Source organism: Chiloscyllium plagiosum, chromosome 5 (genome assembly GCF_004010195.1).
Source record: "Chiloscyllium plagiosum isolate BGI_BamShark_2017 chromosome 5, ASM401019v2, whole genome shotgun sequence".
Lineage (NCBI taxonomy): Eukaryota > Metazoa > Chordata > Chondrichthyes > Orectolobiformes > Hemiscylliidae > Chiloscyllium > Chiloscyllium plagiosum.
In genome coordinates, this window is record NC_057714.1 from 101953109 (window position 1) to 101978842 (window position 25734).

General features: G+C 41.0%; 2 protein-coding genes across 3 annotated transcripts in view; one reads left to right on the plus strand and one right to left on the minus strand.

Annotated features, from left to right (window-relative positions):
* The window catches only part of lmbr1 (limb development membrane protein 1), a 273924-nt gene extending 270606 nt beyond the window's left edge, over positions 1 to 3318 (plus strand). Inside the window, exon 18 of the transcript XR_006311741.1 lies at positions 3242 to 3318. The gene's annotated coding sequence lies outside the window, so the exon portion shown is untranslated. The remainder of the gene's footprint in view (positions 1 to 3241) is intronic.
* The window catches only part of rnf32 (ring finger protein 32), a 56761-nt gene continuing 34050 nt past the window's right edge, over positions 3024 to 25734 (minus strand). For both annotated transcript variants that reach the window (XM_043690714.1, XM_043690713.1), the window contains 2 exons: positions 6572 to 6739; positions 3024 to 3465 (listed from right to left, as the gene is read on the minus strand). In XM_043690714.1, coding sequence (XP_043546649.1) covers positions 3220 to 3465; positions 6572 to 6739 — 414 coding nt within the window. In that variant the 3' untranslated portion in view covers positions 3024 to 3219. The remainder of the gene's footprint in view (positions 3466 to 6571; positions 6740 to 25734) is intronic.

Consider the following 25734-nt stretch of genomic DNA (forward strand, 5'->3'; position numbering starts at 1 on the left):
GGACAGGATGTACATGTATTTGGAAAGGCAAGGATTGATTAGGGATAGTCAACATGGCTTTGTGCGTGGGAAATCATGTCTGACAAACTTGATTGAGTTTTTTGAAGAAGTAACAAAGAAGATTAATGAGGGCAGAGCAGCAGATGTGATCTATATGGACTTCAGTCAGGCGTTCGACAAGGTTAGCAAGGTTAGTTCTCACGGAATAAAGGGAGAATTAGCCATTTGGATACAGAACTGGCTCAAAGGTAGAAGACAGAGGGTGGTGGTGGAGGGTTGTTTTTCAGACTGGAGGCCTTTGACCAGTGGTGTGCCACAAGGATCGGTGCTGGGTCCTCTACGTTTTGTCATTTACATAAATGATTTGGATGTGAGCATAAGAGGTACAGTTAGTAAGTTTGCAGATGACACCAAATTTGGAGGTGTAGTGGGCAGTGAAGCGGGTTACCTCAGATTACAACAGGATCTTGAACAAATGGGCCAATGGGCCGAAAAGTGGCAGATGGAGTTTAACTCGGATAAATGCGAGGTGCTGCATTTTAGGAAAGCAAATCTTAGCAGGACTTATACATGTAATGGTAAGTTCCTAGGGAGTGTTGCTGAAGAAAGAGACCTTGGAGTGCAGGTTCACAGCTCCATGAAGGTGGAGTCGCAGGTAGATAGGATAGTAAAGAAGGCGTTTGGTATGCTTTTTTTTATTGGTCAGAGTATTGAGTACAGGAGTTGGGAGGTCATGTTGCGGCTGTACAGGATATTGGTTAGGCCACTGTTGGAATATTGTGTGCAGTTCTGGTTTCCTTCCTATTAGAAAGATGTTGTGAAACTTAAAGGGTTCAGAAAAGATTTACAAGGATGTTGCCAGGGTTGGAGGATTTGAGCTACAGGGAGAGGTTGAATAGGCTGGGGCTGTTTTCCCTGGAGCGTTGGAGGCTGAGGGGTGACTTTATAGAGGTTTGCAAAATTGAGGGGCATGGATAGGATAAATAGACAAAGATTTTTCCCTGGGGTCGGGGAGTCCAGAACTAGAGGGCATAGGTTTAGGGTGGGAGGGGAAAGATATAAAAGAGACCTAAGGGGCAACTTTTTCACGCGGAGGGCGGTACGTGCATGTAATGAGCTGCCAGAGGAAGTGATGGAGGATGGTGCAATTACAACATTTAAAAGGCATCTGGATGGGTATATGAATAGGAAGGGTTTGTAGGGATATGGGCCAGGTGCTGGCAGGTGGGACTAGATTGGGTTGGGATATCTGGTCGGCATGGACAGGTTGGACCGAAGGGTCTGTTTCCATGCTGTACATCTCTATGACTCTGACTATCTGTGTGGAGTTTGCACATTCTCGCTGTGTCTGCATCGGTTTCTTCCGCGTGCTCCGGTTTCCCCTCTCAATCCAAAGATGTGTAGGTTACGTGAATTGGCCATGCTAAATTGCCCATAGTGTTAGGTGCATTAGTCAGGGGTAAATATAGGGTGGGGAGTAGGTCTGGGTGGGTTACTCTTCGGACAGTCAGGGTGGAGTTGTTGGGCCAAATGGCCTGTTTCCACTCTGCAGGGAATCTAATCTGTTGCACAGAAAAAGGCCCTTCAGCCCATTGAGTCTGTGCAAGTCAAAAACAAGCATCTAACCATTCTAATTCCATTTTCCAGCACTTTGCCCATAGTCACTACCATGTATAGGCAGTGAACAAGATGGGATTTAACAAAATATGATAGTTTTATGATCAGTGTTACTGAGGTTAGCTTTTCATTCTGGAAGTCTGACCAATTGTGTTTAAATTTCCAAGTTCTTGTGGTGGGATTTTAATTCATGTCTTTGGAACATTAGGCAGGGCATTTAATGTTCACACTATGCTACCATTCCTAACAATGACCGATGATGTTGGACTTCAAGGTTTCCGCACAAGCCATTTTCTCCCAGATATGTGTACTGTAGTATGCCACACCCTGGGTTACAGTATGACAAAGAATGAACAAAGGTGTTACAGAGCAGGGTAAACAATTGTAAGAGGAGGGGGGAGTTTGATGGGTGATATGGACTGACAGCTGAGGCAATATCTATGTGTTCAAAACGAGATGGCATAGCTTTAAGGTGAGGGGGCAGGATTTAAAAGGGACCTAAGGGGCAACTTTTTCACACAAGTGGTGGTGTGTGTATGGAATGAAGAGGTGGTGGAGGCTGGTACAATTACAACATTTAAAAGGCATCTGGATGGGTACAAGAATAGGAAAGATTTAGAGGGTTGTGGGCACAAATGCTGGCAAATGTGACTAGATGTGAATTTAGAGTATCAAGTTGGCATGACGAGTTGGACCAAAGAGTTATACAGCACAGAAATAGACCCTATCTTGGGTGTTCAGAGAGGAATTCCCCTGTCTCAACAGCCTAGCATTTACGCCATAAATTAATTGATATTGCACTTTGAAGTAAATAAATATGATCTGGTAGCCATTAGAGAGACATGGCTTTAGGACAAGAAGGATTGGGGTCCTGAAAATTGTGGGGTACATGGCAGTCAAGAAAAATTAGAAACTAGGTAGAAGTAGAGGGCTGACACTGTTAATCAAGGGTGGCACTTGTACAGTAATTGAGATTACTTTGGTTCAAATGATCAGTTGTAGAATTGAGTTGGATGGAGATGAATAGCAGGTGAAAGATGTCACCAAAAACTTCTACTGGCCCCATAACAGAAACCACAATGTGGGGTTAAGTTTACAAAAAGAAATACTGGGTTCACATTACAAAGGGACAGCAATAATCATCTGTGATTTTCGTCTATGTATAAACTGGTACTATCAATCTGGCAGTAGTAGTCTAGTTGATGAGTTTATAGAATGCTTTCATGAGAGTTTCTTAGAGCAGCATGTTTTAGACATAGCATTGTACAAGATGGCAGGGTTTATAGCAAGCAGATAAATTTCCAATATTTTGGTCAGAGGATATGTAATGCCTTAATCCTACGATAGTCCATTATACCATTTACATATGTGTCATCACAGTAAAACACTGGGTGACTGCTGGGCAATAAGGGCTAATCTTCGACCAGATGGCTCCTGACTCTAGCACACAATCCACACATGAGCTACATAAACACCATTCTGCCACATATAACATGATAAAACAGACTGTGAAGAGACTTTTATTCAAATATTAAATAATCTAAAGTATTTTTGGAAGTATTTGTTTTGAATGGCAGGAAAGACAGCTTCGTATTTTACTTTTCATAACATTTTCTTTTCGTAGGTCGATCTGCATAATGGGCAAATATGCTTTTCTCCCTCAGAAAAATCCTCAAAGGCTTTCAAGCAAGTGTAGTGGAAGGTGTGAGAGCAGGACAGCAGCACTGTTTGCCGCACGGACGGACCACAATTCTCTCTCCGCTCAGCAGTCTCATGGCATGTTGTGCTTCTAAAATGATCCAGTGGAGTGATACAAATTGGACAATCGAATACCTCCCTGAGGATTGCCTGAGGAAAGTTAAATGAACGTACGTTTTAACAAGACAGCAAAATGTGAAGATTAGGACAACACAACAAGGGGAACATTTCCAATCAAATTTGTTTGGTCAATATTTGAGTAGCAGGGTTTGTGTTTTTAAAATAGCCTGTGTGTAAAAATTAGACACTGCTTTGAATATAAGCTAAAATACTGCAGGCTTCTGACTGACTTATCTGGATAGGGACCCAGGAATGGTAGACAGATAATTCCTAACTAATCCATGAGTAAATAAACAACCCAATATGACAACTCCTCTGGTCCACTGACTGCCCACTGACCTCCTGACTCTCACCCCCACCTTCCAACTGCTCCCTGACTCCTCCGAACCTGACCTCACTACCACTCTGCATTTAACTACTACCCATTGTAACAAAACTTCTCACCCACCTGCTAGACTGCTCCCTTCAGCCTGATGCTCCTGCATTCTTCCATACCTAGCTCCTCCTATTAGTTTCTTAAACAGGGTTTAGACATTTGAAACACAGGCAGTAAGTGTAGTAAAAAAAAAAGGCATGTGGCTCTTATGAAGAATTTCTATACCTTTCTATCTGTGGAGTCCTCTGTATGTTGCATTTGACCATAGGATGTAGGATCAGAAGTATGACTCACAAAATCTGCTCTGCTATTTAAGAACTTTATGGACGATCTGATAATCCTCAATTTTGTTTTCCTGCCTTTTCCCTATAATGCTTAATTCCGTTACTGATTAAAAATCCGTTGATCTCAGCCTTGAATGTACTTAATGTCCCAACCTCTATCGCCCCCTGTGGTAAAGAATTTCACAGATTCAGTACCCTCTAAGAGAAGAAATTCCTCTTCATCTGTATCCTCACTGGGCAACCCCTTATTCTGAGATTATGCCCTCTGGTCCCAGCCTCTGCTCCAAAGGGAAACAACCTCTCAGTGTCTACTCTGTCAAGCCCCCTAAAAATCTGACATGTTTCAGTAAGGCTACCTCTGTTTTTCTAAATTCCAATGAGTACAGAGCCAACCTACTCAACCGTTCCTTTTTAGGAAAATCCCTCCATGCCCAGATCAAGTGAACCTTCTCTGGATTGTCTACAATGTCAGTATATAGTTCCATAAGTTTCACTGCTGGGACCACAACTGTTTACAATATATATTAATGACTCCGAGGAAGGAAGTGAATCCACTGTAGTCAAATTTGCAGATGGCACTAAAATAAGTGGAAATGCAGTTGTGAGAGGGATATAAACAGATTACAGAGGCAGATTGATAGGTTAAGTAATATATATTAATGACTCCGAGGAAGGAAGTGAATCCACTGTAGTCAAATTTGCAGATGGCACTAAAATAAGTGGAAATGCAGTGTGAGAGGGATATAAACAGATTACAGAGGCAGATTGATAGGTTAAGTAAGTGTGCAAGTTGGAAAATGGAGTATAATGTGGGAAAATGAGAAGTTGTTCAATTTGGAAGCTAAAACAAAAGAAAGGAGAAATATTTAAATAGAGAAAAGCTGCAAAGAGCTGCAGCATAAAGGGCCTTGGGGTACTTGTTTTTGTATTTGTATTTGTGAAATACAGGAAGCAAGCACATAGGTAATAAGGAAGCTAATGGAAGTTAGCCCTTATTTTAAGAGGGTTGGAGTATAAGAGTGGGAATATCTTACTACAACTGTACAAGGTGCTAGTGAGATCATATCTGGTGTAATTTTACCTTATTTAAGGTAAAATATCATTTCATTGGAGACAGTTCAGAGTAGATTCACTAGGACGATCCCTGGCATGGAGGGATTGTCTTAAGATCAAAGGCTAAACAGGTTGAGATTTACTGAAGTTTAAAGAATGAGAGGTGATCTAATTTGAAACATATAGGATTCTTATGGGCCTTATCTGGGTAAATACTTAGAGGATGTTACGCGTCATGGGAGAGTCTAGGACTAGAGGGCATAGTCTCAGAATTAAAGTGGTAGCAATCTAAGTCTGAGATGAGGTGGAATTTCTTCTCTCAGTGAATTGATTGTCTTTGAATTCCCTGCCACAGAGAGCTGTAGAGCAGAGTTCTTGCATATATTTAAGACTGAGATAGATCATTGATCCATAGGGTTATGGGGAAAGACAAGGAAAGTGGATGTGAAGGATGTTGGATCAGCCATGTTCCAATTGAATGATGGAGCAGGCTCAAGGGCTGAATGGCCTACTCCTGTTGCTATTTCATATTATCCTTCCTTGGATTAGAAGAACAATACTATTCACGCTACTCTAGGTGGACTAGAACCTTGGATAGTTTTAACAAGATTTCCCATGTTTTATTATTCTATTTGATTAAAGACAACCAATCTATTTGCCTTCTCTATTATGCACTATATTTATATGCTAGCTTTTTGTGATTTATCCATGAGATTTATGCATATTTTTTCTTTTCAGGTAGTAGTCCAATTTGCTGTTGTCAGGATCCCTGGTACCATTCCAGTGATTCTCCTGTGGCCTCTTGCAACCTTGATATCCTTCCTATGGTATGGAATTGGGCACAATATTCCAGCCGGCTGGGGTCTAACCAGAGATCGATTAACTCAATATTAGTGCCTTAGTGTGATGAGAAAGAAAATGAAGCAATTCAGCATTTTTCTTCATTGACTCTGGGATGCATTTAGCAGCAAGTCCATTTAGGAATAAATCAACAAATTACTTAAAAGCAGAATATTGTGGATTCTGCAAGTCTGGAATAAAGGCGGAAAATGCAGGGAGTAATTAGCAGGTCTGACCGCATAGAGACCCAAGAATTAACATTTCGGGTCTGGGGCCTTTCATCAGAAGACAGTCGAACCTATGCAGAGAAATAGTCAGCCCAGTGACTTGACATTCTCATCGCTCTGGATGTATGTACATTTGTTACTTTGTACAATGTCAGGATTCTCACAAAACACCTGACAGTTAAAACCTAGCACCATGGCTGTCTATTTTTTCCCTCTGATTTTTGCCCATGCAACACCCTTTGTGCCTTCGGGTGTGGACAATATTAAAATATAATTTTACATTGAATTGCTGGAGATGTACTCTCAAATTATTAAGCTGCAGCCTAATCTGATTGGAAATGAGACTTATTAATAACCTTTAGTTGTATTTGCTCCCACTCTTCTTCCGATATAAGGTGAACATGTCGCCTCTCCAATTGCTGCAGAACTCTCCTGTTTGTAGCTACTGACTGATCAATTTCAGAAAAGAGTTTCTCAATATCCACATCGCATGACCTCACCAACCTGTCATTAATCTCTTGTAGCTGTGGAAACACAAAGCTTTGTTGGTTAGTAGTTTAACAAATAGAAATGGATAGTTCACAAGCTCAACTGTGGTTTCTCAATTTAAATTAATTAAAAATAATCAATAATGGCTAACTTTCTACAAAGCATGTTACAGCCTGTGTATGTGTCCTGTGCAAGTTCCTGCACTATTTCAGACTCTCAACTATTAAAGTATTACTATAGAAAATTAGAAAAAGGACTTTCACTTATATAGTGTTTTTCACAGTCAATGATGTTGGAAACTCTTTTACAGCCAAATAAGTACTACTTAAAATAGAGTCATTCTGTAGCATTGAAGGAACGTGTGCAATGACCCCCTACAAAAAGCAATGTGGAAATGGCCAGATAGTGTTTTTCATGAAGTTGACTGAGGGATGAATATAGGCCAGCATACCAGAGATAACAACCCTGCTCTTCTTTACTGTGTGGGATCTTTTTTAACATCTACTGCAGGAGGCTGATGTGGCCTCAGTTTAATTTTCAGTTTGAAAGACAATTCCACAGTCCTGCATTGGAGTATCAGCCTTGATGTTTGTACTCATGTTCTGGATTGGGGCTTAAATATAGAGGCTCAGAAGCAAAGATACCAACTGCAAATAGCTGACACTACAAGTAATATTAATGCTTGTTGCAAAGGATATTAACGGTTCTAGTGCCAGTCATCAGGATAAATTTTATCATAGTGGAATACTCTTCACCTGAAACACAAACTCTCATATAAAATAAACTAAAATAATGTGGACACTGGTGATCTGAAACAAAAACACAAACCCACATGTCTTCCTAGCATTTAGCTATTTCTTAAATAAGTCCCTTGCCCTTGCCTCAAGCTCCTGCCTATGCAGAACGTTTGCATTTTTAATTAAATGCTCGATACAGATGCAAGATAAATTAATTTCAAGGTACACTGAATTATTACAGAAATAAATGTAAAAACTTAGAGATGTGTGTACTTAATGTCTTAATATATTCCTCAAATATCTCAGTGTTTTACATACAATTCATTTACTTTGAAGTCTGGTGCCTGTTATTATATAGGCAAATACAGTTCAGTAAAACCATTCAATGTAAGATATAATTGTTTCCAATCCTTTTGGGAATATTTTATAGTGCTGGGTTATAGTTTGTGGTTCAGCAGCAGGCTTTTAGTAGATTGAAAATCTGAATAACATGTTCATTATTTGTAACTAACAACCATCCAAAATGATTGGCTTCACTAATCAGGAATATAGCCAAAATTTCCATTACATAAATAGTTCCTCAATTCAGCTTCTCCTCCTCCACCCAAGCTGTAACCCATGTAGACTACAAAATGTATCAAGTGACAATTTGTAAGGGATGTTATTTTCCATCATTGTGTTATCATCTACATATTAAATGGAACAGCGGAAGGCAAGCACACGTGATCACTTTTAGGATTTACAAAGGTGGTTGACATCAAATGGAAACTGAACTCAAAGGCGTGTGGTTAGCTAGATTTTGGAACTTCCAGATTTTAAAAAAAAAATCTGTTTAATCTATAGCCAAAACCAAAATCTGCAGAAAAAAACATCCCATTTATTATCACTTTAGCTTCCCCTATATTTAATCTAATTCCAAATGAAATCTTACATGACTTGAAACAGGCTTTTCGCTTTGCACATTATACCTTCTCAATACAACAGCAGAAAACTGAAAGGAGAAGATACACAGGAGAATTTACACTGATCTAAGGCATCCTGTGCAGAACTTGGTGTGACAAGCAAAAATCTGAAGTTTAGAGCAAGGTCATTGTATCCGTGCATAACTTTCTAACTATTAAAATTAAATCCCAAATTCTGTATTAATCTGATCAAAACTTTCTATTTTTGGTTTTAAAATGCATCCTAAACTAAACATGCCAAGATCTGAAAATAATTAATTGAAACATATGGCATTAAAAGAAAGCTAAAAGGCAGGACAGTGAAGCTTATATTCCGTTCAGCTGCTTGACTTTCTGACATCATTGCAGCCTTGGTCCAAAAGTGGACAAGTGAGCTGAAGTGAAAAAAGGAGACAAGAGTGACTGTCCTTAATGTTCATGCAGCATTTGACCAAATGTGTAAACAAGGCACCCTTGCAAAATTGGAGTCCATGGGAATTAGGGGGAAAGTTCCCTGCAAGTTAGAGATGTACACAGCATGAATGAAGCTGGCTGTGGTTGTTGGATGTTGAACATCTCAGCTCCACAACTTCACTGAAGGAACTTTTTAGGGCCCAACCATATTCAGCTGCTGCACCAATGACCATCTCTCCATTATAAGGTCAAAGGCAGAGATGTTCACAGATGATCACATTCATGACTCCTCAGAAGCAGTTTATGTTCATGTACAGCAAGACCAGGTCAGCATTCAGACTCTGTTCGATTAATGGCAAATGGCATGTATTGACCACCTCCAGTCAAGGGTACAATTCTAGAGGGGTGCAGGGCAGAGTTACCTGTGTTTATTGTAAATAAATAATAGGAGGTGGTAAGGCGGGATATGGCTATAATATACAAAACATCTATCAAACTCAGGAGCACAAGAATGCCATTCAGCCAGTCGAGTCTGCTCTGCCATTCAGTGAGATCGTGGCTGGTCTGATAACTCTCAATTTTACTTTGCTGCCTTTTCCCTCTAATGCTTGTTTCATTTGCAGATTAAAGATCTGTCTTCCTCTGGCTTAAAAATACTTAATGACCCAACCTCTCAGCCCCCAGTGGTAAAGAATTCCACAAATTTATTATTCTCTGAGATATGAAATTGTCCTCGCCTCTGAGTAAGACGGGTGACTCTTTACTGCCGTAATATGCCTATTAGTCCTGGATCTAGATTGGCTGGCAGCATCTGGTGTGGGATTTCTGTTGTCTCGGGACCTGAGTCAATGGCCAGTTAAGTTTCTGAATACATTTAGATGGTATAGTACAGACAAAGGATTGCGGATGCTGGAAATCTGAAATAAAAACAAAAGGTACGAGAGAATCTCAACAGGGCTGACAGCATCTGTCGAGAGAAAAATAGAGTTAATCTATTATATGGCAAGTAACATTTGGGCCATACAAATGTCAGACCATAACCATCTCCAGTAAGAGACAATCTCGCCACTGTCTATTGACATTCAACAGTGTTACCGCTGAATCTCCCACTATCAACATCCTGGAGGTTAACATTAACCAGAAACTCAACTGGACTTGTCACATATATACAGTGGCTACAAGAACAGGTTCACGCTTAAATTGTCACTTTGATCCCAAATTAGCATTATCTTTTCCCTGGTTATTCTCTTTTCACTAATACACTAATAAAACACTCGTGAATGTTCAGAGTCATACAGCATGGAATAGACCATTCAGTCCAACCAGTCCATGCCGACCATATTCCCAAACTAAACTAGTCGCACCTGCCTGCTCCTGGCCCATATCCCTCTAAACCTCTCCTATTTATGTACTTAGCCAAATATTTTTTAAATGTTGTAACTGTAACCCCATCCACCAGTGAAAGTTCATTCCACCCACGAACTGCACTCTGTATAAAAAAAATTGCCCCTCATGTCTTTAGTGGTTAGCACTGCTGCCTCACAGCACCAGAGACCCGGGTTCAATTCCCGCCTCAGGCAACTGACTGTGTGGAGTTTGCACGTTCTCCCCGTGTCTGTGTGGGTTTCCTCCCACAGTCTAAAGATGTGCAGGTCAGGTGAATTGGCCATGCTAAATTGCCCGTAGTGTTAGGTAAGGGGTAAATGTAGGGGTATGGGTGGGTTGCGCTTTGGCGGGTCGGTGTGGACTTGTTGGGCTGACGGGCCTGTTTCCACACTGTAATGTAACGTAATCTAATCTAATCTTTATTAAATATTTCTCCTCTCAGGTTACAAATATGCCCCCTAGTCTGGAAATCCCCACCCTTGAGAAAAGCTACCTGTCTTTTGCTTTTTCTACACCCCTCATGATTTTATAAACCTCTATAAGGTCACCGCTCAACCTCCTATGCTCCAGTGAAAGAAATCTTAGCGTTTCCAGCCTCTCCTTATAACCCAACCATCCATTCCCAGCAACATCCTGGTAAATCTCTTTTGAAACCTCTCCAGCTTAATAATCTTCTTCCTATAGCAGGGCAACCAGAACTGGTCACAGTCCTCCAGAAGAGGCCTCACCAATGTCTTGTATAATCTCATCGTAACATCCCAATCCCTTTATTCAAATGTCTCCACAATAAAGGCAAGAATGCCAAACATCCTCCTAACTGCCCTATCTAAATGTGACGCAAACTTCAAAAAATTATGAACTTGAACCCCTAGGCCTCTCTGTTCTAACGCTACCCAAGGCCTTACTTTTAATTGTACAAGTCCTGCCCTTGTTTGTTTTACCAAAATGCAATACCTTGCATTTATCCAAATTAAACTCTATTTGCCACTCTTTAACTCGTTGTCCTAATTGATCAAGATCTCTTTGTAATTTTAGATAACTTTCTCCACTGAACACTATGCCACCAATTTTGGTGTCATCCACAAACTTACTAATCATGCCTTCTATATTCTTATCCAAATCGTTTATATAAATAACAAACAAAAGTGGACCCAGCACCGATCCCTTTGGGACACTACTGATCACAGGACTCCAGTCCGAAAAACAATCCTCCACCAATGATCACAAAACATGGCAGATATTGGAATTTGAATTCAATAAGAAAATGTGGGATTTCATGATGACCATGAAATCACTGCCAACTGCTGGAAAAACCCATCTGATTCACTCATGTTCCTTCAGGGAAGGAAATCTGTTAGCCTTACCCTGTCTGGCCTACGTGTGACTCCATACCCACAGCAAGATGGTTGACTCTCAACTTACAATTATTAATGATCTGGCCTGTGATGTCCACATTCTGCGAATGAATAAATATAAAAAAAATCAAAGATCCTTAGACAGCACCTTCCAAACACATGATCACTTCCACATTGAAGGACTAGGGCAACAGCTGCACAGGAACACAACAACCTGCAAGTTCCCCTCCAAACCACTCACCATCTTGACTTGGAAACTGATTGCCATTCCTTCACTATTGCTGGGTCAAAACCCTGGATTTCACTTTCTAATAGCATTATGGGGGTACCTTCAGAACGTGGATTGCAGCAGTTCAAGAAGGCAACTCACCACCACCTTCTCAAGGGCAACTAGGGACAGGCAATAAATGCTGGCCCAGCCAGCAACACCCACATTCCACAAGTGAATTTAAAAAACTCCGGCAGCTTCCAAAATGATGAAATGCAGAGTATTGTTACAGATTCTAGTATTGCATGCCAAGTGTCATTGCTGCAAGGGTCTGCAAAATAGGGCTGCGCCTGACATATGAAGAATTATATAGGTTTTTCTTAATATGGCCACCCCAACCAAATTGTAATTGTGTGTTTTCAAGAGCTGTAAACCTGCATTAATGTTTCTGAAACAAGCAAACTGAAGACTTTGAGAATGAGTACTAGCTTGGTGTAGAATAAAAACAGTCAGGAGACCTAAACCAACAATAATGAGACAGTGCTCAAAGCTGACTTTAAGCAAATTTAAACTGATACTTGATTCTGCACTGTCTTACAGATCCAGTTTTCCCAATCAGACTGGTCATGTGCCAGCTCCTTAGCCACAACACTGTCAGCTAATTTACCTTTTGACTCACTGCAGTGAGCTGTAGCTGTGCCAAGACTGTACAATGTCAGTACTCATTAAGCATGCTCATCCTGAAGCTATTAGTCCCCTTCATTTCATTAAGCTGCACACTGAGCTAACACTCAAAGTAAAAAAGCAAATTCTTCTTTGAGAAATATGTGCATAGATTATTTAATTCTCAACCAAGCCATTGCCAGCGGTTAAAGAACATAACTTTGCCTCTATGTTCTCACTTCTAAAACACCTATTCATCTCCTAGTTTGAAGTTAATAACATTTAAATCCAAATTTGTTTTTAGCTGCGATGACTAAGTTGCATATCCTGCAGAACAAGATCAAATTCTATTGATAGAAGTAAGAAGTGCATTTAAAGAGAACTAGCTTTTGTTGTTCTTGGAAGGAGAACATTACTATATTTTTAGTAAGTCTATTTCTGAGTTTTACAAGATTCCAAATTAATAAATCAATTATTTGGATATATCTGTTATAGATTAATGATAATCTCACTTTAAAATGGAAACTCACCTGCGGGTGTGACTGCAATACTCAAGTTGTGTTGAACATGACTCAGCCTCATTTTAAGTCACCAGCACACCAGAAAACAAATCTTCATATGTACCTCATGGTTAGATTCCCTACAATGCAGACAGGCCCTTCGGCCCAACAACTCCACACCGACACTCCAAAGAGTAACCCATCCAGACCCATTCACCTATCACTATGGGCAATTGAGCATGGCCAATTCACCTGACCCACACATCTTTGGACTGTGGGAGGAAGCCAGAACACCCCCACACAGACACAGGGAGGATGTACAAACTCCATGCAGACAGTTGCCCAAGGCCGGAATCGAACCCGGGTCCCTGGCACTGTGAGGCAGCAGTGCTAACCACTGAGTCACTGTGCTGCCAACTGGTTTAAGTGCTGCTTTTTTTTTTAAGAACAAATACTGAACAAGTTGTAACTATCCATAGTAGTGGATCTCCCAACAACATTGCTCAAAGTGAATCAGGGGATGTGTTTTATAATAAAGTGGACATTGACATCTAATGACAAATATATCATCAGTGTCACTGATTTTCAGTGACTGAATACACAAAATGATATGAAGGAGCATTATTTGTTGTTTTACTTACAGCATTCCAAGTACAAATGATTGGATTTTTTTTATTATTTGTAAATTATTTTTAGATAGGGCTGCTTCCCTGTCTATTAGGAATGCAGAAAATGCAACTGGTGGAATTGGGAATGCTTTGTCTTTCCAGCATGCAATTGCTTGTTTTTTTAATATTATTATTCTTATTATTCTTCAACTGACATAATCCTGCCACCTCACCCATAACCTTCATTATTTATCCAGACTTATGACAAAAACATTTAAATGAATAAAAAGCATAATTTATTGGCATTTACAATAGGTTTAATTTTCCTATGTCCACCTGTTTTAATTATTTACAACAGAAGCCCCGTCATCGTAGGAACTCTTAAAAACCCTTGAAAGTTTAATTTTGCAATGTTTGCAACATTTACTGAAGGATATGTTTCGTGCAGGAAATATGAGCAGAAAAAGTCTGTATAAGCTTTTGGGTCTGCAGTTCCATTCAATCACATCATACCTGAACTGCCTCTATCATCACCTCGACGTTACCATCCTATCCCAATATCCTTTGATTTCCTAAATGCCCGAGTTCCTTCAGTCTCGGCTTACGTGTTGTTATTTGCTGAGCAGCCACAGCTCTCTGGATTAAAGAACTCCAATGCTTCACAAACCTCGAAGTGAAGACATTTCTCCTCATCTTGGTCTTAAATAGCTAATCCTCTACTTTGAAATTATGATCTCTAGTTCTAGACTGTCCAGATGAGAAGAAGCTTGAGTGAAGTATAAATGTCCCCACAGACTGGTTATGATGAATGGCCCATTTCTGTGCTATGCTGCTGATGGATTCTCCAATTGCTTTGATGGATAAGTTTCCAGGAGATCAGCTGTTCACCATATATTTCGTGTTATCTCACGTTACTTGTAATTACAAATATTACAGTAGAGGTGACTGTTTTGGAGGAACTCAGCAGGACTAACAGCATCAATGGAGAGAGATGCAAAATTGATGTTTCAAGTCCAATATAATAATACTTCAGAACCCTGGCTCTGAGATTGCTTTGCGGAATATCTTTGCATCTGAGTTTAGGACATCCTGTGATGCAGATTCCTGTACTCAGCTGGCTGTAGAATACCGTTGATAGGGTGGGAATGTAGAGGTAATATAGCAGTTCAGACATTGAACATAGAACAGTATAGCACAACAGCTGTCGATGTTGTGCCAGCCTCTTATCCTATTTTAAGATCAGACTAACCTACATACCCTGCATTGTACTAGTTTCCATGTTTCGGGCATGAGCCCTTCTTCAGGAATGGCTCATTGCCGAAACGTCGATTCTCCTGCTCCTTGGATGCTGCCTGACCTGCTGCGCTTTTCCAGCAACACATTTTCAGCTCTGATCTCCAGCATCTGCAGTCCTCACTTTCTACTAGTTTCCATGTACCTATCCAAGATTTGCTTAAATGTCCCTAATGTATCTGACTCTATTACCATTGCTTGGTTAGAGACAAAAAACTGCAGATACTGGAATCCAAAGTAGACAGGCGAGAGGCTGGAAGAACACAGCAAGCCAGGCAGCATCCGGTAGTGCAGAAGTCAGCATTTTGGGTGAAGGGTTACACCCCTCCTGCCTGTCTACTACCACTGCTGACAGTGCATTCCATGCACCCACCCCCTCTGTGTAAAGAACCAACCCCTGACATCTCCCCCAAACCTTCCTCCAATCAACTTAAAATTATGCCCCCTCGTGATAAACAACAAGTGAGGGTAGGAATAGGAGGATAGAGCAGATGAAAGTATGGGTGAGGAGCTGGTGCAGGGGAGAAGGGTGCACATTTTTGGATCATTGGAATCTCGTCTGGGGTAGAAGTGACCTATACAAGAAGGACGGATTGCACCTGAATTGGAAGGGGTCCAATATACTGGCAGCGAAATTTGCTAGAGCTGCTGAGGAGGATTTAAACTAGTAAAGAGGTGGAGTGGAACTCAGGGAGATACTGAGGAAAGAGATCAATCTGAGACTGGTATGGTTGGGAAAAGAAACGAATCAAACAGTCAGGGCAGGAAGGAACAAAGCAGAGAACAAGGTAGGACTGATAAATTAAACTGCAGTTATTTCAACTAGGAGAAAGTGAAGACTGCAGATGCTGGAGATCAGAGCTGAAAAATGTGGTGCTGGAAAAGCGCAGCAGGTCAGGCAGCATCCAAGGAGCAGGAGAATTGACGTTTCGGGCATAAGCCCTTCTTCAGGCATTTATTTCAATGCAAGAGGCCTAACAGGGAAGGTAGATGAACTCAGGGCATGGTTAGGAACATGGGATATCGTAGCAATTACAGAAAAGTGGCTCAGGGACGGACAGGCCTGGCAGCTTAATGTTCCAGGATACAAATGCTATGGGAAGGATAGAAAGGGGGGCAAGAGAGGAGGGGGATGGGTGTTTTTGATAAGGAATAGCATTATTGTTGTACTTAGAGAGGATATTCCTGGGAATACATCCAGGGAAGTTATCTGGGTGTAACTGAGAAATAAGAAAGGGATGATCACCTTATTGGGATTGTAGTATAGATCCCCTAACAGTCAGCAGGAAATTGAAAAACAAATTTGTAAGGAGATCTCAGTTATCTGTAAAAATAATAGGGTGGTTATGATAGGGGATTTTAACTTTCCAAACACAAACTGGAACTGCCATAGTGTTAAGGATTTAGATGGAGAGGAATTTGTTAAGTGTGTACAAGAAAATGTTCTGATTCAGTATGTTGATGTTCCTATGAGAAAAGGTACAAAACTTGACCTACTCTTGGGAAATAAGGCAGGGCAGGTGACTGAGGTGTCAGTGAGGGAGCACTTTGGGGCCAGCGACCATAATTCTATTAGTTATAAAATAGTGATGGAAAAGGATAGACCAGATCTAAAAGTTGAAGTTCTAAATTGGAGAAAGGCCAATTTTGGTGGTATGAGGCAAGAACTTTCAAAAGCTAATTGGAGGCAAATGTTCACAGGTAAAGGGATGGCTGGAAAATGGGAAGCCTTCAGAAATAAGATTATGAGAGTCCAGAGACATTATCTTCCTGTCAAGATGAAAAGAAAGGCTGGTAATTGTGGGGAATGCTGAATGATGAGAGAAATTGAGGGTTTGGCTAAGAAAAAGAAGGAAGCATATGTCAGGTACAGACAGGAGAGATCAAGCGAACCCTTAGAAGAGTATAAAGGCAGTTGGAGTATAGTTAAGAGGGAAATCAGGAGGGCAAAAAGGGGACATGAGATAGCTTTGGCAAATAGGGTTAAAGAGAATCCAAAGGGTTTTTATAAATATAGTAAGGACAAATGGATAACAAGGGAGAAAATTGGACTCCTCAAAGATCAGCAAGGCAGTGTTTGTGTGGGATTACAGGAGATGGGGGAGATACTAAACGAGTATTTTGCATAAGTGTTTACTGTGGAAAAAGACATAGAATTTATAGAATTTAGGGAAATAGATGGTACATGTTGAAAATGTCCATATTACAGAGGAGGAGCTGCTGGATGTCTTGAAACGCACAAAAGTGAATAAATCCCCAGGACCTGATTAAGTGTACCCTAGAACTCTGTGGGAAGCAAGAGAAGTGATTGCTGGGCCTCTTGTTGAGATATTTGAAACATTGATAGTCACAGGTGAGGTGCCAGAAGACTGGAGGTTGGCAAACGTGGTGCCACTGTTTAAGAAGGGTGGTAAGGACAAGCTAGGGAACTATAGACCGGTGAGTCTGACATTGGTATTGGGCAAGTTGCTGGAGGGAATCCTGAGGGACAGGATTTACATGTTTTTGGAAAGGCAAGGACTGATTAGGATTAGTCAGCATTGCTTTGTGCATGGGAAATCATGTCTCATGAAATTGATTCCATTTTTTGAAGTAACAAAGACAATTGATGAGGGCAGAGAGGTGGATGTGATTTATATGGTCTTCAGTAAGATGTTCAACAAGGTTCCACATGGGACACTGGTTAGCAAGCCATTTTGATATAGAACCCTTCAAAGGTATAAGTCAGAGGGTGGTGGTGGAGGGTTGCTTTTCAGACTGGAGGCCTGTGACCAGTGCAACAAGGAATGGTGCTTGGTCCACTACTTTTTGTCATTTATATAAATGATTTGGATATGAACGTGGGAGGTATAGTTATAAAGTTTGCAGGTGACACCAAAATTGACAGCGGAGTGGACAGCGAAGAAGGTTACTTCGAGTATAATGGGATCTTCCCAGATGGGCCAATGGGCTGAGGTGTGGCAGACAGAGATTAATTTAGATAAATGCGAGGTGCTGCATTTTGGAAAAGCAAATCAGAGCAGGACTTACACATTTAATGGTAAGGTCCTGGGGAGTGTTGCTGAACAAAAGGACCTTGGAGTGCAGGTTCATAGCTCCTTAAAAGTAGAGTCACAGGTAGATAGGATAGTGATGAAAATGTTTGGTATGCTTTCCTTTCTTGGTCAGAGTATTGAGTATAGGAGATGGGAAGTCATTTTGTGGTTGTGCAGGACATTGGCTAGGCCACTTTTGAAATATTGCATGTAATTCTGGTCTCTTCCCTATCAGAAGGGTGTTGTGAAAGGGTTCAGAAGAGTTTTACAAGGATGTTGCCAGGGTTGTAGGATTTGAGCTATAGGGAGAGGCTGAATGGCTGGGGCTGTTTTCCCTGGAGTTTCGGAGGCTAAGGGGTGACCTTACAGAGGTTTATAAAATCATGAGGGGCATGGATAGGATAAATCGACAAGATCTTTTCACTGGGATGGGGGAGTCCAGAATTAGAAGGCATAGGTTTAGGGTGAGAGAGAAAAGATATAAAAGGAACCTATGGGGCAATTTTCATGCTGAGGGTGATGCGTGTATGGAATGAGCTGCCAGAGGAAGTGGTGGATACTGATACAATTGTAACATTTAAAAGGCATCTGGATGTGTATATGAATAGGAAGGGTTTAAAGGGATATGGACCAAATGCTGGCAAGTGGGACTAGATTGGTTTCGGATATCTGGTCAGCATAGATGAGTTGGACTGAAGAGTCTGTTTCAGTGCTGTGTATCTCTCTAACTATGACTCGATGACATTTCTGCCCTGGGAAAACATCTCTGGCTATCCACTCTATCCATGCCTCTCAACACCTTGTACACCTCTATTTAGTCACCTCTTATCCTTCTTCGCTCCAATAAGTAAAGCCTTAGCTCCCTCAACCCTTCTTCATAAGGCACACCCTCCAGTCCAAGCAGTATCCTGGTAAATCTCCTCTGCACCCCCTCTAAAGCTTCCACATCTTTCCTATATTGAGGCGAACAGAACTGAATGCAATATTCTAAGTGTGGTCTAACCAGGACTCTACAGAGCTGAAGCATAACCTCGCGGCTCTTTATCACAATCTCTGGCTAATGAAAGGCAACACACCATACGCCTTCTTGGCAACTTGGATGGAAACTTTGAGGGATCTATGAACATGGACCTTACACCTGTTCCTCCACACCTCCAAGAAACCTACCTTTAGCCCTGTATTCTGCATTCATATTCAACCTTCCAAAGTGAATGACTTCACACTTTTCCAGGTTGAACTCCATCTGCAGCCCAGTTTTGCATCCTGTCAATGTCTGGTTGCAACCTACAACAGCCGTCCACACAATCCACAACTCCACCAACCTTTGTGTCATCGGCAAACTTACTAACCCACCCTTCCAGTTCCTCATCCAAGTCAATTATTGAATGGCGCAGCAGGCTGAATTGTCCATCCAGCCAATTCTTCCTTTGATGTATGCTGCTCTGTGGGAAACATGTCATTGAGTAAGCGTTAGAAACATTGCAAAATAAAACTTCCAAAGGTTTTTGACAGATCCGACTTGTTTTCAGATTTTTTGTAAGGTTGAAGCATTCTAAGGCTTAAGCAAAATGTTCAACAAATAGCCTGGGAGTGTTCTGGAGTCCTACGCCATATATCCTATTAATTCTCATGTACACCTCTTCTACACACTCTTAAAGGCTTTGATAATGTTCTTACACCGCGGTACCCAAATTTGAACACCCAAAATCTTGTAGCAAATTGGGCACTAATCAGTCATTTACAAACATTCAGTATGTCTTGCCAGCGCAAAAGTTTTTTTTGCATTTGTATACTGTAGTTCAATTTGTTTTATCATTTACTAATGGGATGATGGCACTGCTGGTTACAGTAGCATTTATTATCTGTTCTTAATTGCTCAGGAAAAGGTAATCGTGAGCTAGTAAGAAAGTGGGTGGAATTTAAAATCCTCTCCTGTGCTTTTATTTATAATATTGTCTCCTGTCTTTAAAACAACTTTACCAACTTGTCTGGCTACCTTCTTCATCCTTGTCAAAATAGAACTTTGTCTTCTGTAATAAGGACACCTGTGATAACCTTGCAACCTTGAGGCATCATCAGTGCTTGGGAAGTGCAAGTTTTGGAAGTACAGGTTGGGACATTGTGATTGTTAAGCCTACATCTTATTTACAGAGCAGTGCAATGTTTGCTGCCCATATGTATAAAGATAATTGATTCAAATGTAAGAGATTTATCTCCTTTCCCACTGACACAAACATTCATAGGCCCAGATTTCCCTTTTCACCACTGATTGTAACTGCCACATGTCCAACCTTTCAGCCTGCAATGAAATAACAGCAAACTCTGAATATGGAATTGCTGCACAGGTTGCCCTTCGTGTTTGTCTTGCAGAGTTTAGCAGCAATTATGAGGGTTATGGGGATGTAGTAAGCAGCCATTGGTTTGTTGATGACTACAGTGTGTGGTGAGGGTTTTGTTAACAGTGAAGGACTCAGGATGTTGCAGCACTGCCAGTGAAATCCCAGAATGTTGCACAAGAGAAAAAATAGCTTGACTTTAGATACTAACCCTTATCTGATAATTTCTAAAGTTTTGTTTTTATTTCAGATTTCTGACATTCATACTGTTTTTTTTAATCTATTTGGTTTTCAGGCAGTACTTTGAATTATAAAATCTCTCCATTGTGTCAAAACAGAAAGAAATACAATGCCAAATGCCATTTCAAATGGGACAAGGGGGAAACCACAGTCAATTCGAGCAGTAGTACGGTGACTGTACAATACCTGTGGAGTTAAAATCCAAACAAATGCAAGCCGGTGGACTTTGTCAATCTTAAGAAATTTTCAGTTAAATGCAAGCAAATTGGTTACTAATGTGTTGACTTATGGTCAGCCTCAAAACTAAACTGAAAGCAAGGAATTTACAGCATATCAATGAAGATAAGACTTGACTGGTTTAATATCTTCCCGGTCGCACTGTTTCAAAACTCCTTCAAGTTAGTAACAGATTGTTTGCCATCTGTGTGTGATAAAGGAAGCTGCCCGACTAAGCAAACCTCAAAACCATTATATTGTTTGGTGAGATTTAAATTAAAATTGTTCAAATCATGAAACAAGGTTGCTTCCCTTTTGTGGGAAATAAATGAAGCTGAGCAAATTGTTTCACAAATGACTTCACTTACCACCTTTTAAAAAAACCATCTATACAACCAGCAAAGTTGCTGATAATATGATGCATTTGAATAGATTTAATTGCTGCAATAAATGGTCATACTTCAATTACATGACATTTGTAAGAACATTTATAGATAAAGATGAAAGAACTGTGCCATGAAACACACCACATTCCAAGGAGTGTGTCTCCCTTGTCTAAACATTCTTCTATATGGTATTGGTATAACACAGTTTCGGTGACCTTTAGAGCTGCTTTGATCTAAATTATTAAGAAACTGAAATGGATTAATGGGAACTACTGTATCACCATCAGAACTTGTAAAGTTGTCCACAGTTAACCTATTCAGGTTAACCTGTGTTTAAAAGCCAGCATGGTCTGCTTTCTGCCACGATCACCAATAACATTTGATCTTTTCTAATCAAATCAGACGCATTGGTCTAAAGAATCAATCTGCACCTTTGTTGGGCAACTGGATGTTGGAGACATTGGTTTATTATAAAACCATAAAATGTAGGAGCAACAGTTTGCCATTTGATCCATCGAGTTGCTCACCATTCAATAGTTCATGGTTGGTCTGATAATCCTCAACTCCACTTTCTTGTGTTATTCCCATAACCCTTCTTCCCGAGCTGGGAATATACTTAATGATCCAGCCTCGACAACCCGCTGAAATAAAGATTAACCAGCTTCTGCTAGAAAAGGATTCCTCCTCATCTCTGTCTTAAATGGGCAAAACTTATTCTTAGATTATGCCCTCTGGTGCTAGACTCTCCCACAAGGGGAATACTCTCTCAGAATCTACTCTGTCCAACCATCGAGGAAGCCTATATGTTTCACTAAGGTCACCTCTCACTTCTATAAGATTAGATTCCCTACAGTATGGAAACAGGCCCTTTGGCCCAACAAGTCCACACCGACCCTCTGAAGAGTAACCCACCCAGACCCATTCCTCTACCCTATATATACCCCTGACTAAAGCACCTAATACTATGGGCAATTTAGAATGGCTAATTCACCTGACCTGCACATTTTGGGATTGTGGGAGGAAACCAGAGCACCCAGAGGAAACCCACGCAGACACAGGGAGAATGTGCAGACTCCACATAGACAGTCACCCGAGGCTGGAATCAAACCTGGGTCCCTGGCGCAATGAGGCAGCAGTGCCAACCACTAAGCCACCGCGCCGCCCTATAAATCCTGATGAGTACAGGCCCAACCTACTCATGAGAAAATCTCTCCACACCCAGAATCAAACCAGTGAACTCTCTCTGGACTGCGTCCAATGCCTGCATGTCTTTCCTTAGAGAGAGTCATATCTAAGGAAACAGACCCTTTGGTCCATGTCCGTTATACTGACCAGATATTCTACATTAAGCTGGTCCAATTTTCCAGTATTTGGCTCATATCCCTCTAAACCCTTCCTATTTGTATCCCGATCCAGATGCCTTTTAAATGTTGTAATTGTACCAGCCTCCACCACCTCCTTTGGCAGCTTACTACCTTCCACACACTACATTCTGAGTGAAAATGTTGCCCTTCAGGTCCTTTTAAAATCTTTCCCCTCTCACCTTAAACCTATGCCCTCTGGTTTTGGGTTCTCCAACCTCGGATAGAAAGACCTAAGAGTCAGAGAGTCATAGAGATGTACAACACAGAAACAGACCCTTCAGTCCAACACATCCTTGCCGACCAGACATCCCAATCCCTTCTAGTCCCACCTGCTAGCACCCAGCCCATATCCGTCCAAACCCTTCCTATTCATATACCTACCCGGATGCCTTTTAAATGTTGCAATCGTACTAGCCTCCACCACTTCCTCTGGCAGCCCATTCCACACACACACCACCCTCTGATTGAAAAAGTTGCCCCTTAGGTCTCTATTATATTTTTCCCCTCTCACCCTAAACCTATGTCCTCTAGTTCTGGACTCCCCATACCAGGGAAAAAACCTTGTCTATTTACCCTATCCATGCCCCTCATGACTGTATAAACCTCAATAAGGTCACCCCTCAGTCTCCGATACTCCAGGGAAAACAGCCCCAGCCTGTTCAGCCTCTCCCTGTAGCTCAAATCCTCCGACCCTGGCAAAAATCCTTGTAAATCTTTTCTGAACCCTTTCAAGTTTCACAACATCTTTCTGACAGGAAGGAGACCAGAATTGCATGCAATATTCAACAGTGGCCTAACCAATGTCCTGTACAGCTGCAACATGACCTCCCAACTCCTGTACTCAATACTCTGACCAATTAATGAAGGCATACCAAACGCCTTCTTCACTATCCTATCTACCTGTGACTCTACTTTCAAGGAGCTATGAACCTGCACTCCAAGGTCCCTCTGTTCAGCAACACTCCCTAAGACCTTACTATTCATCTTATCTATGACCCTCATGCCTTACCTGCGGTACCTAATTGAACACATTTTGGTCATCTAAATGTATAATATCTACTGGTTTCCCCTTTATCTATTCTGCTCAAACAACTTTTGTCGGCATGATGTCCCCTTTATGAAGCCATGCTGACTCTCCTTGATTACGTTATGCATTTATAAATGCACTGCCATCAAATCCTTCATAAACAGCCCTAAAACGTTTCCACTAACTGATGCTAAGCTAACTCATCTATCTTTACCTTTATTTCGTCTCTCTCTCATTTTGAAGAAGCATGTTACATTCTAATCCACTGCAAGCTTTCCTGAAACTTGTTATTGTAAATAATGAGGGGAAGGAAACTCTGGTGGGTGTAGTCTTCAGCCCCTGTAACAGTAGCTATTCTGCAGGATGGACAATAACTCTGAGGAAATTAGGGCATGTAAACAGTAGTACATCAATCATGACTGACTCTACTCTTCACGTGGACTGGGAAGATCGAGCTAACAAATAAGAAAGAACTCAAGGAGTGTATTCAGGACAGTTTCCTAAATCAATATATTGTACATCCAAACAGAGATCAGGTTATTTTGGATCCAATAATATGCAATAAAGCAGGTTTAATAAATGATTGCAGTGTAAGAGGCCATAAAGTCTTAGCATTCAGTTTGAGAATGAGAAACCTGAGTCAGAAGCAACTGTGAAACTTAAATACTGGTAATTACATAGAGATGAGGGCTGTATTGGCTGATGTGGACGGGGATAGAACTTAAGAAGCAAAGACAGGTGAGGAAAAATGGCAGACATTTAAGAAAACATGTCATGACTCTAAGCAAAGAGGTGACAGTGGGTACTGCAGATGCTGGAGTTTAGTGTCAAGATTAGAGTGGTGCTGGAAAAGCACAGCAGGTCAGGCACCATCCGAGGAGCAGGAAAATCAATGTGTAAGCAAAGATATGATCCAGTAATGAACTCGGTGCTCAGAAGTGGATAAACCAATAATGTTAACCAAGGACATTATGGATAATTTCAAATTGAAGGAAAAATTTGGCAAAGATTCATGGTACACAAGATGATTAGGCAAGTTTTAAAAACCAACAAAAGATATAGGAAAGATACAGAGGCTTTGGAGAGGGTGCAAAGAATGTTTACCAGGATGCTGGCTGGACTGAAGGGATTGCTTATGAAGAAAGGTTGAATAAGCTCAGATTTTTCTCTCTGGAGAGAAGGAGGAAGAGAGGAGACCTGATCGAGGTGTACAAAATAATGAGAGGAATAGATAGAGTCAATAGTCAGAGACTTTTCCCCAGGGCAGGATTGACTGGGACGAGAAGTCATAGTTTGAAGATTTTAGGAGGACGGTATAAAGGAGACATCAGAGGTAGGTTCTTTATGCAGAGAGTTGTGAATGCATGGAATGTGTTGTCAGCTGAGATGGTGGAAGCCAAGTCATTGGAGACATTTAAATGACTGCTGGACATGCACATGGATAGCAGAGAGTTGACAGGTGCGTAGGTTAAGTTACTATATTTTACATTAGGATTGAGTCTCGGAACAACATCGTGGGTCTAAGGGCCTGTTCTGTGCTGTATTTTTCTATGTTCTATATTCTATGACCAAAAAAGAATTAAGTGGGAGAAATTAAACTCTGAGGGTAAACTTGAAGTAATATTAGGACAAACATTAATAATCTTAAGGAGTGTAGTGGAACAGAGGGACCTTGGAGTTCCGGTGCACAGTTCTCTGAAAGTGAAGTCACAGGTAGACAGGGCAGTGAAGGAGGCTTTTGGCACACTGGCCTCCATCAGCCAGGGCACTGGGTATAGACGTTGAGAAGTTATGTTGCAATTATACAGGATATTGATGAGGCCATACTTGGAATATTGTGTTCAGTTTTGGTCACCTTGTTACAAGTAAGATGTTATTAAACTGGCAAGAGGGCAGAAAAAAAATTCCAAGTACAATTGCATGGACTGAATGTTCTGAGTTATTGGGAGAGGTTGGTCAAGCTAGGACTTTTTTTCTTTAGAGCACAGGAGACTGAGGGGGCTCTTATAGAAGCGTATAAGATTGAGAGGCAAGAATAGGGTGAATGCATTCAGTCTTCTTCCAAGTGGTGGGGAATCGAGGACTAGAGGGCATTAGTTTATGAATAGAGGGGAAAGAATAAAAGGGAACCTGGGGAGTGGGGGCAACGGTTTTACACAGAGGGTGGTACGCAGATGGAATGAGCTGCCAGCAGAAGTTGTTGAAGTGGGTATATAAGCAATATTTAAAAGGCATTTGGACAAATACATGGATAGTAAGGGATTAGAAGGATATGGGCCAAGTGCAGGGAAATGGGGTCAGAGTGGATGAACATGTTGGTT